General features: G+C 38.5%; 1 protein-coding gene across 1 annotated transcript; it reads right to left on the bottom strand.

Annotated features, from left to right (window-relative positions):
• Positions 1-14,812: 14,812 nt before the first annotated feature.
• Positions 14,813-16,185, bottom strand: LOC121426382 (the record flags this gene model as incomplete). The annotated part of the gene is made up of 1 exon (XM_041622669.1): positions 14,813-16,185. A coding segment is annotated over exon 1 (942 nt), but the record flags the coding sequence as incomplete, so codon positions are not given.
• Between the last annotated feature and the right edge of the window lie 235 nt (positions 16,186-16,420).

Here is a 16,420-nt window from a genome sequence, read left to right as displayed (position 1 = left end):
ATTCAAATTTTAAAAGGATGTTAATTTCAATAACTGCATGCTTTGCCGAAATGGGGGCAGTGGATATTAACCTTGTTCCGGCCGGAAGGAATCTCTTTCAATCGTGAGCGCTCAAAACTAGAACCAATTACAAGAGGAATCATATAATGGCAACCTTGAATTACATGCATGTATTACACTCCCGAAAAGCTGACAACATCAATGCACACCGATCTCCAGATATGAATTATTCACGTGTCCAAATGGATGTACTATAACAAACAAAAAGTTGAATAGACATTTTCAAACATATGCCTATTAATTGAATCAGAAATGCATTTGTATAGTAGTGAGCTTTCATTGTCTTTGAAATTTAATTTTGTTCAAAATAAAGGAGCTGATACAAACGTAGAAAAACATGAAGAAAGAGAGGCGCCTATATATAGGATAGTATATCTGAATAAACAAAATAATCAAGGCATATAATATAGATTATGATAACAAAATGTTATATATAACATTACTATAGTTACCCAGAATGCAATATATAAATATCAAAACAATAAATGTTCGGGAATTGTGAAAGTTTTAAGATATGAAAACTTTCTATGTGTTTCGAAGAAATTAACACTGACGGTCAATGTATCTTTCCGTATTCCGAGCATGTTCATCGTTCAAGTTCAATAAAATAGTTTGTATACATGTATAAAAATGATGCTTGAATTTGAATTTTATTTTAACAACCTTTTTTTTCTGTTTTTATTGGTTTTCATAGAATAACAGTTACAAACAATATAGGCTGACAATAATATTCATTCGCTAGGCATATAGATATTTTGTTTTACAATATATACAATGATAACATAAACATATCTATTGCAGTATAGCGTATAAATCAGTAATACATCAATACATTTTCAATAGATTTCCAATTAATTATATATGAATATTCATACATACATACATACATACATCCATATACAAAGAGAAACAACGTATTGACATTTAACACAGAGAGAGTATAGCATAATGCAATGTAATGAAACATATATATGGTTATCTACTTATCGAAATCGAACACAGCTTAGAAATGAACTTAAAATGTATATACAATTTATGATAGATATATACCTTGGATTTTAAATAGCCTGAATGAAAGAAAAAACAAGAAAAAATGTGGTTGATGTTAGAACTGCCCTCTCATATTTATAATGGCTTTGATGAACTTACAGAAATTATCAATTATGTGTTCATTATGTATATGAATTTGTCTTCATCGCTAAGATCTTTAAAGGGGAAGTTCACCCTAAAGAAAACTTTGTTGTAAAAATAGCAGAAAAAATAATAAAAAATATTGTTGAAGGTTTGAGGAAAATCCGTTAAAGAGTAAGAAAGTTATTAGAGTTCAAAGTTTCGGATTTGTGACGTCATAAACGAGCAGCTGCCCCATGTGTTATGTAATATAAAATGCATGAATTTCAAATTTTGTATGGTTCCTGTTGACTTAATTTTGTTTTCTATTCATGATCGGGTGTGAAATACAAAAGGTACAGTGAAAAACATTTTCAATTTTCTGAGAAAATGACATTTCATTGATTTTTTACCATTCGCTATGTAGGAATGCTGCTCGCATATGACGTCACAAATCAAATAATTGACATTCTAATATCTTCTTAATTACTTGATGGATTTTACTCAAACCTTTGGCAATATTTTTTATTATTTTTTCTGCTATTTTTACAATAAACTTTTTGTCAGGGTGAACTTCCCCTTTAAACTGCTCATACATTTCAGCTATTTTGTCAAAAATATATACTCCCCTTCCAGTTGTATGTGCATGTACATTACCATCCACAATCGTGTGGTAGTCATCCCCAACCCTTCGTGAGTTCAGTGGTAATAGGCCCGTATTCTGAAGTCGGATTTAACTTAAACTCAGGTTTAAAGTTGTGGTTTAAGTATGGCTAGCCGATTGTTACATAAATTACTGACAGTAGAGACACACTTCAGCCCATTTTGCTCTCAAATCATTCATAATTGTCTATAGGAAGTATAAATAGATGATTGTCTTCACCATCGATGAATCGGGAAAGAGCACAGTAAACACAAGAAACATACAACTTAATAAAAAAGAAGATACTTTTGGCTTCCCATACTTGAACCACAACTTTAAACCTGAGTTTAAGTTAAACCCTACTTCAGAATACGGGCCATTGTGTGTATAATTTGATTTTCTCTAGAATTCATTACCTTAAATAAGCTACACTAAAACAAACTACACTACACCAAAACACTAGTACAACCTCCGTGACGTAAAATAATCAAAATTTAAGCGACCCCCCCCAGAATTTATTGATAATTTTTTTTTAAATCTTGACCCAAAATGTGTCAGTTTCGTGTACCGGTATAGTAGCAAGTAGTTGTATATATTAATATATTATAAAGGAAACCAGTGACCGTGTTAAAATAAATTGGTGCATCGCCTTATTTTTCACTCGTATTTACTTTGATTTTTTTTAATGGTATAATGATGCTAATTCTAAGAGCGTAGGGATGAAGCTTGATACCATTAATACCTCTCTTATCAAACTACATACCGTCTGCTGCACTGCACCTAAAAAGCCTTGATTTTCTTCCACGGCAAAGACCTTTTCTGTCTTTCCGGGTATATCACTACTTTACAGAGGTTGATATTTTATCACCTTCCTAGCTTTCAATTCGGGTCGTATGCGTCGTCTCTTTATTATCTTTATGCATTAATTTTTGGTTAATAATTTGTTTCAATCAATACATACGGAAGAAAAAAATCTTTGAAGTCGAGTCAAACGTCATGGCATTTCTATGATCAAATATTGATTTAAATCTTTTTATTGTGTTGTTCAGTCTTCTTCATGATAGATTCCGTGATTATGAAGGTATGTTCAAAATGTCAAAATTAAATATTCACTTCACATTCATGCAAAAATCCATCTTATACCATACATTAACATCAAAGCAATATGATATAAGAAACCAAAACAGCAGAAATGAAGGAAAGAAAGGGTAAATAGAATGGAGTGAAAAAATAATAATACATCATTTTTATTGTGTTAAATTGTATTTTTGGTTGCTATGTTTGTCTTTTTCTTTTATGTTATATGTAATAACAAAATATCCAGCACTTCTTTTTAAGTTGTACTTTTTCTTGTGTTTTCTTCTTTTTTAAATGTAAAAAATGTATGATTTTTTCCCTCCTTTTTAACCTATAGTTTACATATTGTATTGTTTTATTTATGATCGTGTTTTTATCAAATGTTTTGAGTCGATATGAAAATGAATTCATTACTTTTTTAAGTGGATGTGTGGTGTATTCAAAGGTCCCCAAAGACCTGTTAATGGTAATCGTCCACGACTAAGTCTTGACAGGGATATTATTAGAGCATGCAACGATTAAAAAATGAAATAGCAAAACGAGATCAACTTATGAAAAATAAATGTAAATTTTGATTATTAAACTATGCACTCTTAAAATGGAATGATTTAAATGACCCTTGTGTTGGAAAATCAGACCGGAAGATATCAATATCATCCAAAATATCAATCTTCCAGGATTTTCTAAATTTCTCAGTCGGCCACATAATTGCCAACAAAATTGGGTATTTTCAAAAATAAAACCCACGCAAACAACTAGAGAACCGAGTAAAAGAAAGGAATCATATTATTTTTAATGAAAAAAAACACAGATAATAAATTATTTAAATGTTGATAAAGAGTGAGTAAGACATGATATATTGAATTGATGATGTTGACGGAGAATATTCTAAGTTTTGGAAATTCATTCCAGATGACAAAGTCTTTTGCGTCTAATAATAGAACTATACTTAGTTAGGTATTTTCATTTTTATTTCATTACTATTCAATCTGAAATATAATCAAAACTTGAATAAAAAAAATATAAAGTTGGATATAATTATGTCTAGATTAGACAAGTGTGTGTCTAGCGTTATCACAAAAAGGATTGGTCAAAATAACGAATGTGTTGGTAAATTATTATGTGTCCGATCGGCAAAAAATGTTAACAATTAGCAAAAATTTATTGGTGAAAATCTACTAAAAATTTTGTTGATAGTGACCATTTTTTATCGGTCGGACTAATAAGTCAATAACAAGATGTGACGAAATCCTTTTTAAAAGTGTATATCATTTATATGGAATGAGTTTAAATTTGTTTTACAAAGTAATACTAGTTCGATATGATATTTTCTTGTAGGCAGGTCCTCTCACATCTTGTGGGAAACAGTATATTAAGTAGCTTGTAACGAGTGGTTTATTTACATTTTCCATAATCATTCTTGCAGGAGCAATGTTTGATATCATCATGGACCCTTTTTTGTAATAGGTCCATGATATAATCAGCTGTTAACTTGACCACAACGAAGACACAATCATTTTGTGAGAAAAAAAAAATAACCACGTGGGGGGGCATGAAATAAGTATACAACAGAAACCTCGAATACTGTTAATTGCAAAACTATGACAATAGAGCATCAAAACACAAAACTGCCGTTTCCGTCAAATATCTATTGAAAACGAATTTTTCCAGGAAATTTTCGTGTTTACGTGGATATAAATTTTGCGTTCACGCGTTGACCTTTAATTTGATAAAGGGCTATCCCACGTGTTAATAAAATTCCTGGATCCGATATTAACTTTGAACATGCACTCTGTATATTACAAACCGATTACAAGAGGTTTGATAAACTCCCTTCTTGATTACACACCCCTCTTTCTTAATTTTCGTGTAATATCAGACGGGGTGCCTTTCACACACAGAATAGCGTTAAACGCAGTTAAGAAAAACCAATCGCAAGTTACTACAACGCGCATTTCATTCCATGGTGAAAGTCAAGTTAAGATTGATTTTTGGTGCTATACGATTGATCGTAAATTTTAAGCAACGGGGCCCAAATTATGAATCACTGATCAGGGAAAGCGTTATTTGAGGATGACGCCCCTTGCTCGTATATATATATACCACGTGTTAAATTTGTAGGCTGTCTTGTTTGTTAACCTGCTTTTCATCATTATTTTTTGGCTCCTTTCGTCAGTTCACATTTCACGATCAATCTCCAAGATTATATTGTTTGGTACACTCTAAAATCATCGAGTAAAAAATTACCCAATATTGGGTAAAAAGGGAACATGCATTTTGTTTGCTGGACATTCAACCCCCCCCCCCCATATTGGCCGAAATGCATGATTAAAGGGCAAATTTCAACACAACATTGCGTACAATTTACAAAATATTTGGTTTCTTTTTACCCAACAAACATGCATGTTTCATTTTACCCAATATTGGGAAATTACGCTGTATAGCACATAAACAGTAGGCCTAACTTCCGCTTATGAATAAAAGTTTTGATGAAAACCTTGTAGTTTATTTGAAGTTCATGTGAACTAATGGCTTTCTAATATACATGCTTTATTTTAGAGATTGATTGATTAAGAATTTAGTTATTTAGAATCTAATCACTATTTACTAGTTCCTTCATTCTTCTTAATTTATCAATTTAATATCATTCAGTAATAATTTCAATCATTATATTGTTCTTAACAAATTCAAATGTCAGAACTTTGATGAAATACGCCTTTCTTTCCACTTTGTTTTCATTCAATTGCATTTTGCAAAGAATGCAAACTAATCCGATTGGTGAATCTAAACTCTTTTGAATATTAATATATTTTCGATAATTTATCTTGTTGTGACTGCAAAGCAAACAAAGGGGAAACAGATAAGAAATGTACAACTGTTTGATGGCATGCATTAAAATACCTGTATAATGTTTGGTTACACTTCGTAATTCCGAAGGTTCGTAATTCCGAAACTCGTAAATTGCCTATACCTTGATGTTCGTTAATCCGAAAACGTAAAAGGGTTCGTTAATCTGAACATTTGTGGCGTTATTCCGAATGTTCGATAATCCGAAAACGAAATAAGGTTCGATGTTCCGAAGGTTCGTTAATCCGAAAAAGAAATAAGGTTCGTTGTTCCGAAGGTTCGTTAGTCCGAAAACGAAATAAGGTTAGTTAATCAATTAGTTTTCGGACTAACGAACCTCATTTCTTTTTCGGATTAACGAACCTTCGGAATTACGAACCTCACTTCGTTTTCGGACTAATGAACCTTCGGAATATCCGAACCTTCGGAAGCTTCGGAAATACGAATGTATGCGATTATGTTTGACCCTGTGTATTTTACTCAGCGTTGGTTATAAGAATACTTAAGGGCAATTCCGTAAAATTATCAACCTTTTTGTACGTCCGACCCCTATTTTTCTCAATTCTTACTTCAGTCATGTCATTTGACAGCATGACAGACTGTCAAATAATAGAAATAAGAGACAGAAATTTCATGAAATTCTCACATACATGGGGTCGGACCTACATATTTCACGGAATTGCCCTTAGAAAAAAAAATATGAACAATTAGCTGATTGACAACTATCTGCGACAGATGAGAAGGACCAATCAGACATGTCTCCATGGCAACGCTTGTTTATCGTCCCCCAATAGGGAAGTCATAATGCTCGTCAGTTTTTGCTTGTGATAAATGAATAATATGGGAATCATGATGATGACTCTTGATGCTGCTTCTGATGATAATAATGATGATGATGATGACGATGACGATGATGATGATGACGATGATGATGTTGATGATGATGATGGATGATGATGATGTTGTTGATGATGATGATGGTGGTGGTGTTGATGATGATGATGGTAGTGGTGATGGCAATGATGATGATAGTGATATGATGATGATGATGATAGTATGAATAAGGTAATCATATTGATAATATTGATGATGAATAATGATACTGCTGCTGATGATGATGATAATGATAATAGTGATGATGGCGATGATGATGATGAAAGTCACTGGCGTCCAGATGGGGACTTGTTAGAAAGGGAAAGAAAAGGAAAGGAAAAGCGGTGAAAATATGATATCGTTTTCTGAACAACATGTCAAAATCTATAAGATCTTTTTAATAAAAAAGTCAGCATTTTTGCTCTTTGCCATGTCTGACCCCCTATAAATAGCTGGCTCATTACATCACTCATGAAATCAATAAGTATTTATGAATAACATTATTATTATTATTTATTCACGGCTAACAAAACAACAAGAACAAGTGAATTGCGATTTGTCGTGGCTTTAATGAAAATAGAGATGAATGTGCATCTTTACCAATTCTGCTTTTTGTGTACAGTGTATGAATATCATCACATATACATATACCGATAATGTCTGTAACCAACCGATACCCTTGTTTAATAAGCTCCTCGGAGAGGGGTTAAACCCCCGGCTAGAAGGCCCCCCTCGTAAGTTCTTCAATGTTTAAAATTCATGGCTGTTTTCCCACTGGTTCCCTGCTAGCCGGACCGGAATCCCAGCACAGCTATTAATTATGAGCTATCGGTGGATTACAGATGACATAAATATAGCATGTAGAGATATATGAATGCCCATGACTATAGACCAGCCTGCCCGCCTTTAAGATCAGGTCAGGCTAAGATTAAACTTTAAGCATGACACAATTATTTCAGTTTAACAGCGTTCTCAAACATTTGTATGTACAAATAGGTCCCCCTCACCTAGGTAACGAGTGGGGACCTGCAACTTACATAATAACATAACATAATTGATTAAAATCCACATGCCTGCCCTGGCATGGAAAGGAAAAAAGGAGGTACTTTAATAATGCGCCTCTTACTGAAATCATGCCCCCAGAACTTCAACTGCTTGTTTTTCAACAACACACAAGGCGTCAACACTCCTCCCAAAAACGAGTAAGGGCGAAAACCCGCCTGCCCACTGGCCAAAATAGGACAGGAGGATAAAATTCCCTTACGGCCCACTTATGCACGACGATCGTTGTTAGGATTGGTGTGCGACCAGGTCAAACACCCTCGAATTTGGATTCGTGTTACGCTCTTCTATCAGCCTAGGCTCTGCCTAGATTCTGAAATTAACCATGAAAAGTATACCATCACCCTCCAACTACTTCATACACCATTCATTATAGAGTATCATATAGATTCAACAAATACAACTTCCCTGGAAAATATAAATGCAAAAGTACTTGTACCCCCCCCCCCCCCCTAAACACACTTTGCCAAGATCAACTACTGCTGGTATTCAAGCCAACTATAGGTATCCAATTTTCATCCCACTGAAAATATTGAGCCCCTTAAAGGAACTTTAATAAAGGAAATTGAATTCAGAAAGAAATTTGTTTCACCAAACGAAATTCACTAATATGGCCATACTCTGGCAAAGGGAAGCAAGGTACGAAAGTATCACTCGTTGTAAATGACCAATGTGTGTTCGTCATTAACATATACATCAATGCAATTAAACTAAATAATATTTTCTTCAATATCTTTCCCCAAAACGATCATTTCTTCACAATTTCTGCCTGAACGGGCAGCACACAACAGATATTTAAAAACCATAACTCAAATCTGACTGATGCGTGAGCTGCTTCCTATACCAAAGGTGGGCAGTATTAATAATAAATACACCATGACAAAATTACCATACAAATTCACATAAGTATACCAACATACTACGCCTAAAGACCTGAACATGCGGCTGAACATGAAGAAGACTAAAAATTGGGACAATACTTCCGTCTAATTCCTAAGGAGTCCGATGCAGACCCGAGAAATAACTTTATCTGAAATGAAGCCTATGCAATCTTATCAAACATTTCTTCATATATAATGCTCATGGTAGAGGAAAATAAAACATACATAGAAATTATGAATTCATAAACATTTCTTCTCAAATGACCTGAGAAAATTATAATTTCAATCCCCAGATTTTTTCTATAACCATCCATAACTTGGATTTTTATGACAACTCACATGAACGTTTGAGGCATAACCTGCTTCATAGTAATTTCGAATTGACTTCTTCCTTGCAAGCAAAAACTAAATAAACAAAATAACATTAAGAATGCACAAGTACAATAAATACACAACCAATATCCATAATATGCAAGAATCCCCCCACGATATATATGTCAACATCCCCCTTAATTATAACTAGAGGATGGTAATGGGGAGGAGGTGGGAATTTTGTAAGCACGCTTTACACATGCACCGTCATCTCTCTTCATTGAAAGCCAAAACGAAAATGAAGCATTCCCCGCACTTTTATCCGCGCATAGCTCAACCGCGGCAAATGTCTGGCATTGTGCCCAAATTCTTTGGCGCGGGCGCCAAAAAGCGCTGCCCCGCCCTTTACGGGTCGGGTCACGAGCCCTTTCTCGGGCAACCACGCCCCCTTTCAAAATCAAAACAAACTAAAATGTGTATTTTGCTAGCCCGCTAATAAATCATTTTAAATCGTCAAGCCGTCTTTAAAATCCATTATTCACGGCTAACAAAACAACAAGAACAAGTGAATTGCGATTTGTCGTGGCTTTAATGAAAATAGAGATGAATGTGCATCTTTACCAATTCTGCTTTTTGTGTACAGTGTATGAATATCATCACATATACATATACCGATAATGTCTGTAACCAACCGATACCCTTGTTTAATAAGCTCCTCGGAGAGGGGTTAAACCCCCGGCTAGAAGGCCCCCCTCGTAAGTTCTTCAATGTTTAAAATTCATGGCTGTTTTCCCACTGGTTCCCTGCTAGCCGGACCGGAATCCCAGCACAGCTATTAATTATGAGCTATCGGTGGATTACAGATGACATAAATATAGCATGTAGAGATATATGAATGCCCATGACTATAGACCAGCCTGCCCGCCTTTAAGATCAGGTCAGGCTAAGATTAAACTTTAAGCATGACACAATTATTTCAGTTTAACAGCGTTCTCAAACATTTGTATGTACAAATAGGTCCCCCTCACCTAGGTAACGAGTGGGGACCTGCAACTTACATAATAACATAACATAATTGATTAAAATCCACATGCCTGCCCTGGCATGACCAGAAATACCCAATTATTCTTGGAAAATACGTGTTTCAGGTGGCCTAATTGCCAAATTACCGCCAAACGAGAATATATAATTTATTTATATATGATCGACCGCCAACAAACACGTCAAAATTTTACTCGTATCTACCAAGATATTCAATAAATCTTAGCAACCATTACAGGATCATTCTACTAGTATTCACCAACGTTATTATCCTTAGTGCTTTTACCAGGGGGGGGGGGGTACCCGGGAACATTGCTCATTCCTCCATTACAATGTATATCTAGGTTATCCATAACTGACCCCAACATGATTTAATGCATGCATACATTGAACGTAAATGCATGAGCAGCTAAATAACAACAAATGATACATTATGAAAACATAGACACACTGGTGAAACCGGCTCCAGACCAGCCAAAACCTTTATTCATACTATCGGATCGGACGGTCTGGAGTCGGTCACGCCGGAGCGACTAAGGTAAAATGTATAAATACATACTCAACGAAGATATGAAAGACCAACTTTTAACTCACTGATAAATCTGTCCAACCCTTCATCGGCCAGATGTAGGCCATCAGTTCTGTACAGCGAAATGTCATTATGGGATATTGATGGATGCGGTATGGCTTGACCATGAAATCTTGCAGCTAAAGCCTTGGCGTACCTATTGGCCGCCCTTCTCTTTAAGTCCAATTTACCTTGATCTCCTGTACAGCCAGCGGGGTACCAAACCCTCTCCAAAATGTCCGACCACACTATTTGAAATTTGTCCTTATTGGCGTCAAAAAGTCTATACGTCAAACTAGCCAGCTTCTTCTTGGACAGTGCCTCAATGTCATTCGTTCCTACATGCAATACTACTACTGAAGGCTTTGGTTCACTCCGACCCATCTTATCTAACCAATCGCTTACCCCTTCAATTCGTAGCCCCCTTTTTCCCAACCAACGGACCGACGTTCCAAGTCCAAGGTCAGCCTCGCCGGTGTTCTTCGCCCTGCGATGTGCCCAAAACACTATCGAGTCCCCTATGATCCACACCACAGGTCCTGTAATAGAAAACAAGAAAAGAGGGCTGGGCAGAATTTTGAAGTATGAAAATTTCCCCCTGAAAGGTCTGCTACCCTTCACCACCCCTTCATCACGGGGTTTTCCCCTCCAAGATACAATGTATGTAATCACATTTTTGACCCCTCCCCTTAATCCTGAAAGCATTGATATTAAACACGTCATTATACCGTTGTAACATTCTCTCTAAAAAGCAGAATGCTCGTAATTGTGTGATATCATTAAACCCTCACTTACTCATTCAATATTAAGCCCAGAGTTATTTCGATGATACATGTATATTGATATCAACATGTACAGGGGGGGGGGGGGGGGGTCGTTATGATCAATCTGATGTTCCAAACACCTTCCAATCAATATAGTACTATCCCTTTCTTCCTTTTGTATAATGTAATAATGTATAATGTATAAACACATTCCAACCAATATATAATAATGTATAATGTATAATGTCTGAGCACATTCCAATCAATTTATAATAATGTATAATGTATAATGTAAAATGTATAAGGTATAATGTATAATGTAAAATGTATAAGGTATAATGTATAATGTATAACGTATAAAACACACATTCCCATCAATATAGTACCATCTCTTTCTTCATTTTGTATAAAGAATGTAATAATGTATAATGTATAATGTATAATATATGATGCATAATGTATAATGTATAATGTATACTGTAACAAGGGCTCCTTTGTAAACAGGCCTCTTGGCACTGAACATACCACCCTGCTTCTGAATAGGGCTGAATAAAATAAAACAATACCATGTAAGCAGATATATTGAGAATTATACACCCAAATATCCAACAACCCATCGGCCACGGCTTTGATTAAAGCACATGTCCTCGTGTAAAGTAAACGCGTTGTGACATTATTGGAAGATAACTTACACCTGATTTTGGTCAAAATGTCAAATAACCTAAAATCATCATTTCATATGTATTTTCGTTCTTTTTTTTTTTTTTTTTTACTTAACCATGCCGAGTCTTATATATCTCCGATGTGCACTCGAAACCCAACGCCCCATGCGTTGGATTTCTTCATCCGAGCAACCGGCCATGGCAGCGGTCGTAGCCGCCCCAATACGAAAGGAATGCGATGAAAACATTGCCGCCGGCATATCCCCGTATGTCAAACATCGTTTTATCATGTTTCCAAATTCACGCCTAGTTAGCGGGAGAGCACCATATGAACAAAAGAAGGCTCCACCATTCTTTGGGCGGATTTCTAAATAACGAATAACCGCCATCACAGGGCAGCTAACTGTCCCCAACTCTGGTATCGAAATGGTGCACCCATTTCCCCGCTGGTCAGTCTTTGACTTCCTTAGGAATAATTCCACCCTGCGATGCGGTGCATCGCCAGTTACCCTAACATCTGTGTGCTGCAGAATAGACTCGCATCTATGCCTGGACTCTACTGTCAACTCACTAACTCTCAACAAACCATAAAATGCCACTGAAAAAGCAGCAGAGTACATCAAAACATCGTAATGACTACCACAAACATGCCTCAAGTAGGCGAGCATTCTATTTAACACAGACAATGTGATTGGATGCCTAGCATCTCTTCTCAAAGTACTTCGCCTACACCCTTCAATTAACCTTGTAATCACAAAACTTTTGGTCACATCCTTTAGCCCAGATGAACTCATATAAAATGCCAACCCAGATATGTATGTTTGAATAGTAGACCCTGCATATCCCATAAAGGATAAATAAGAAATGAACTGCGCCACCCATTCTACATTAGGGGGTAGCTGGGGGTCGTATCCGTACACTTTACAAAATTTCACGTATGCCCCCAAGGCAATAGAGTAAGTTGTGTGTGTTCGAGCTGCCCTAGAAGCCATCAGCAGTCGACTTCTCTCGATAGCCAGCTCTTCCAAAGACGGACTGGAACCTCCACGCCCTCCCGGGCGGCCCCCGGTGCTAACGCATGGAACCTCGGCATCTGAAATCGAGATAGTGCATCAGCTATACCATTATCACATCCATGTACATGCCTAGCCCTCAACACTATATTATTGCTTAAACATATAATCACCACCTTCCTCACCAAAACCATAATATCAGGGCATAGCGCCGACTGCTTGTTAAGTACTGCCACCACGGCCTGATTATCACAATTAAACAATATATTCTTGTCCTTTAGCTCCATGCCCCAAATCTCCAAGCCTACCCAAATAGGGAATAGCTCTAAAAAAGCTATAGACCTCCTATCGGCCTGGAAATCAGCAGGCCACCTGGATTGAGCCCACCTGCCTCCAAAGAAAATTCCAAAACCAATGCCAGCCGCCGCATCAGTGAAAAACTGAATTTCCTCGCTTCCAAACCAGCCTGGAGCCCGGAAGAAAACTTGACCATTAAAATGTGCCAAGAACTCCAACCAAACCCGCAAGTCAGCCTTAGCCCCTCTCGTCAACCTAACCATGTGAAAAGGACGCTTAACGCTCTTAGTTAAGTCAATGAGCCGTCTCATGAATGCTCGCCCTGGAGCAATTGCCTTACATACAAAGTTTAGACTACCTACAATCGACTGAATGTCTCTTAGGGAAATTTTTTGTTTCTGTACCGCCCAATTTAATTTCCCTACTAATTTCTCAATTTTGTCCTCCGGTACCCGAACCTGCTGAGAAACGCTATCTATTACCAGCCCAAGATATGACAACTGTGTGGTCGGGCCTTCCGTTTTTTCTCGCGCTATGGGCACCCCAAATCGTTCGCAAATTGCTTCAAAACAATGCATTGCCCGCCTGCAATCCTCCGAGGCAGGGCCGCCTGCAAAAAAGAAATCATCCAAATAATGGACAATATTTTGCGACTTCGCAACTTTTCTCGCGCAAAACTCTAAAAAAGTACTAAAACATTCAAAAGTGGAACAAGAAACTGCGCAGCCCATCGGCAAACAACGATCAAAATAGTAACGACCATCTATATACATCCCAAGCAACTCAAAATCTTTTGGGTGAACAGGCAAGAGCCTGAAAGCTGACTTAATGTCAGTCTTTCCCATAAGGGCACCCCGCCCCAATTGCGTCACAATATCTACCGCCGAATCAAAGGACGAATATGTTACTGTACACTGCCCCTCCGGTATGCCATCATTAACTGAATTTCCCCTGGGTGCCGATAAATGTTGAATCATACGGAACTCCCCTGGGGCCTTTTTGGGCACCAACCCCACTGGTGAACACCTCATATTCTCGAAGGGAGGAACAACAAAAGGCCCAACTATCCTACCTAAGTCTATTTCATCCCTCAATTTCTTTTTCAACGCATCCATGTGCTCGAATGCTGATTTCAGGTTTTTAACAACCAATGGGACCCTGTCCCCTTCAAAATGTAATGAAAAACCAAACTTAAAACCATTATACAAGCACTGAGCATGCTCCTGATTAGGATAAGTAGCTAACATGGGCACCAAACGTGCTAACTTAATAGGGGTCGGAGCAATAGACGACACCGCACTAGCCGTAGACCTATTTACTGCCAGCGGGACTGGAACCGGCCCGCCCTTGGCTACACTGCTTAGCCCCATGACCTGTCGCCTGGCAGCGGGAACACTTGTGCTCATAGATGCAAGCTTTGCCTCGCATGCACTTGCCTCTATTAAAGGCAAAGCACACGCCTCGGCTGGGTGTGCCATTGGCTCCGGGTCCCTTTCCTCCGAAGGGAAAAGATTTTTTCGCGCCGTACTCCCCTCTGTAGAACTGATGGCGAGGGGCATGGGGTAAATTGTGGCGCTGCCGCGGACCATTAGAGGCCACCAGCATCAACCACAACTCGGCGTCGACGCTCGCCCAGGATCGCCCGGGTAAACGCGCCTGCTTGCTCCTAAACTGAGTGTCATAGTCACGCCAGCCATAACCTGCAAACGCACGGGCTGCATGCCTTATCAAATCCATATATTTCATGAGCTCCCTGCTCCTTTCCATGTGCTTCTCAGTGTAAATTGAGGCAAATACTAGAAACACCGAAGTCCACTGCTCTACCGACATGATTTTCTTAGCCTTTGATTGAGGTTGAAGTTGCAAACCAAGGCCAGATCCCGATTGACACAAACTCAAAGTGGTGTCACCTACACTCAAGGCCCCAAACTCATCACGTGCATTATTATGCTTAAGGAGCACTCCCAAATCTATATATTCACTTGCCCAAATTTTTTCCTTCAGTGAGATAGCCACTTCCACACCTAGTGGGTCGCATGCGCTAATAAATGGTTCCGGTGCCCCCAACACGGCAGAAAGCCTAGGCGCCTGGGGCTCAGATCTCTCAACACCGACCTCCACTAGATCTAGGCCTAGATCTTCGGCTACCCCTGCCGACCGCGCCGGCACTGAAACTGCTGGCTGAGCCTGCCCCGAGCTACCGGTATCCGACTCCTGTGCTACTATCTCATGCCAAGCAATAGATCTGCCCACGGGCGCCTGGCCTTCCCGCCCCACTAGATCTAGATCTAGCTCTGCCATTTTATCACTAACTTTAGACCTAGGCCTACCACTTTTTTCATCAACATCGACAACTTGAGACTGAGAGGGATTTAACTCACCGCTCCTTCCTGGCCCGTTGTTGCCGCCTCCCAGCCCCAGATCCACACTTGCGGGGGTTGACGTCGCCCGTGGACCTCTCGGCCGACCCGGCCTCCTCTTCGGTGTGTCATCTCCCTTCCTCGCACCTGCGGTCGTTATTTTCTTGGCCTTAACCTTTGGCATGATCAACTCGCGAAACTAGAGTTAGACTCGAAGCTCCGTCACTCAGCCCAAGTCCAATGAATCCTGGATGCAATCACCTCCAAAGTTCAATCAAGCGAACCGCCAAGAAAAAATTCAATCCTGAAGTTGCAAACTGAATCTTTTAGGTCCACAAATCGGCACAGCTAACTTAGTCTTAGTTCTACGGCAACAATTCCTGAGGCTGAAGTCTGAAGACAGTAAAAAACTGAAATCAGCGTCTGTATAATCCAATAAAAGTATGAATCCTTTGTGTAGATATCCGGTATAGGTAGCTAGACAAATGTCGAAATATCTGCCACCTAGGCCTAGTGTCCAATTCTAGTTGCCAGTGCCGAAAGAAAATTTTCAAAAAATTTTGTAAGCACGCTTTACACATGCACCGTCATCTCTCTTCATTGAAAGCCAAAACGAAAATGAAGCATTCCCCGCACTTTTATCCGCGCATAGCTCAACCGCGGCAAATGTCTGGCATTGTGCCCAAATTCTTTGGCGCGGGCGCCAAAAAGCGCTGCCCCGCCCTTTACGGGTCGGGTCACGAGCCCTTTCTCGGGCAACCACGCCCCCTTTCAAAATCAAAACAAACTAAAATGTGTATTTTGCTAGCCCGCTAATAAATCATTTTAAATCGTCAAGCCGTCTTTAAAA

The sequence above is a fragment of the Lytechinus variegatus genome, chromosome 13, assembly GCF_018143015.1.
Source record: "Lytechinus variegatus isolate NC3 chromosome 13, Lvar_3.0, whole genome shotgun sequence".
NCBI lineage: Eukaryota > Metazoa > Echinodermata > Echinoidea > Temnopleuroida > Toxopneustidae > Lytechinus > Lytechinus variegatus.
This window is presented reverse-complemented; position numbering and strand designations above follow the sequence as displayed.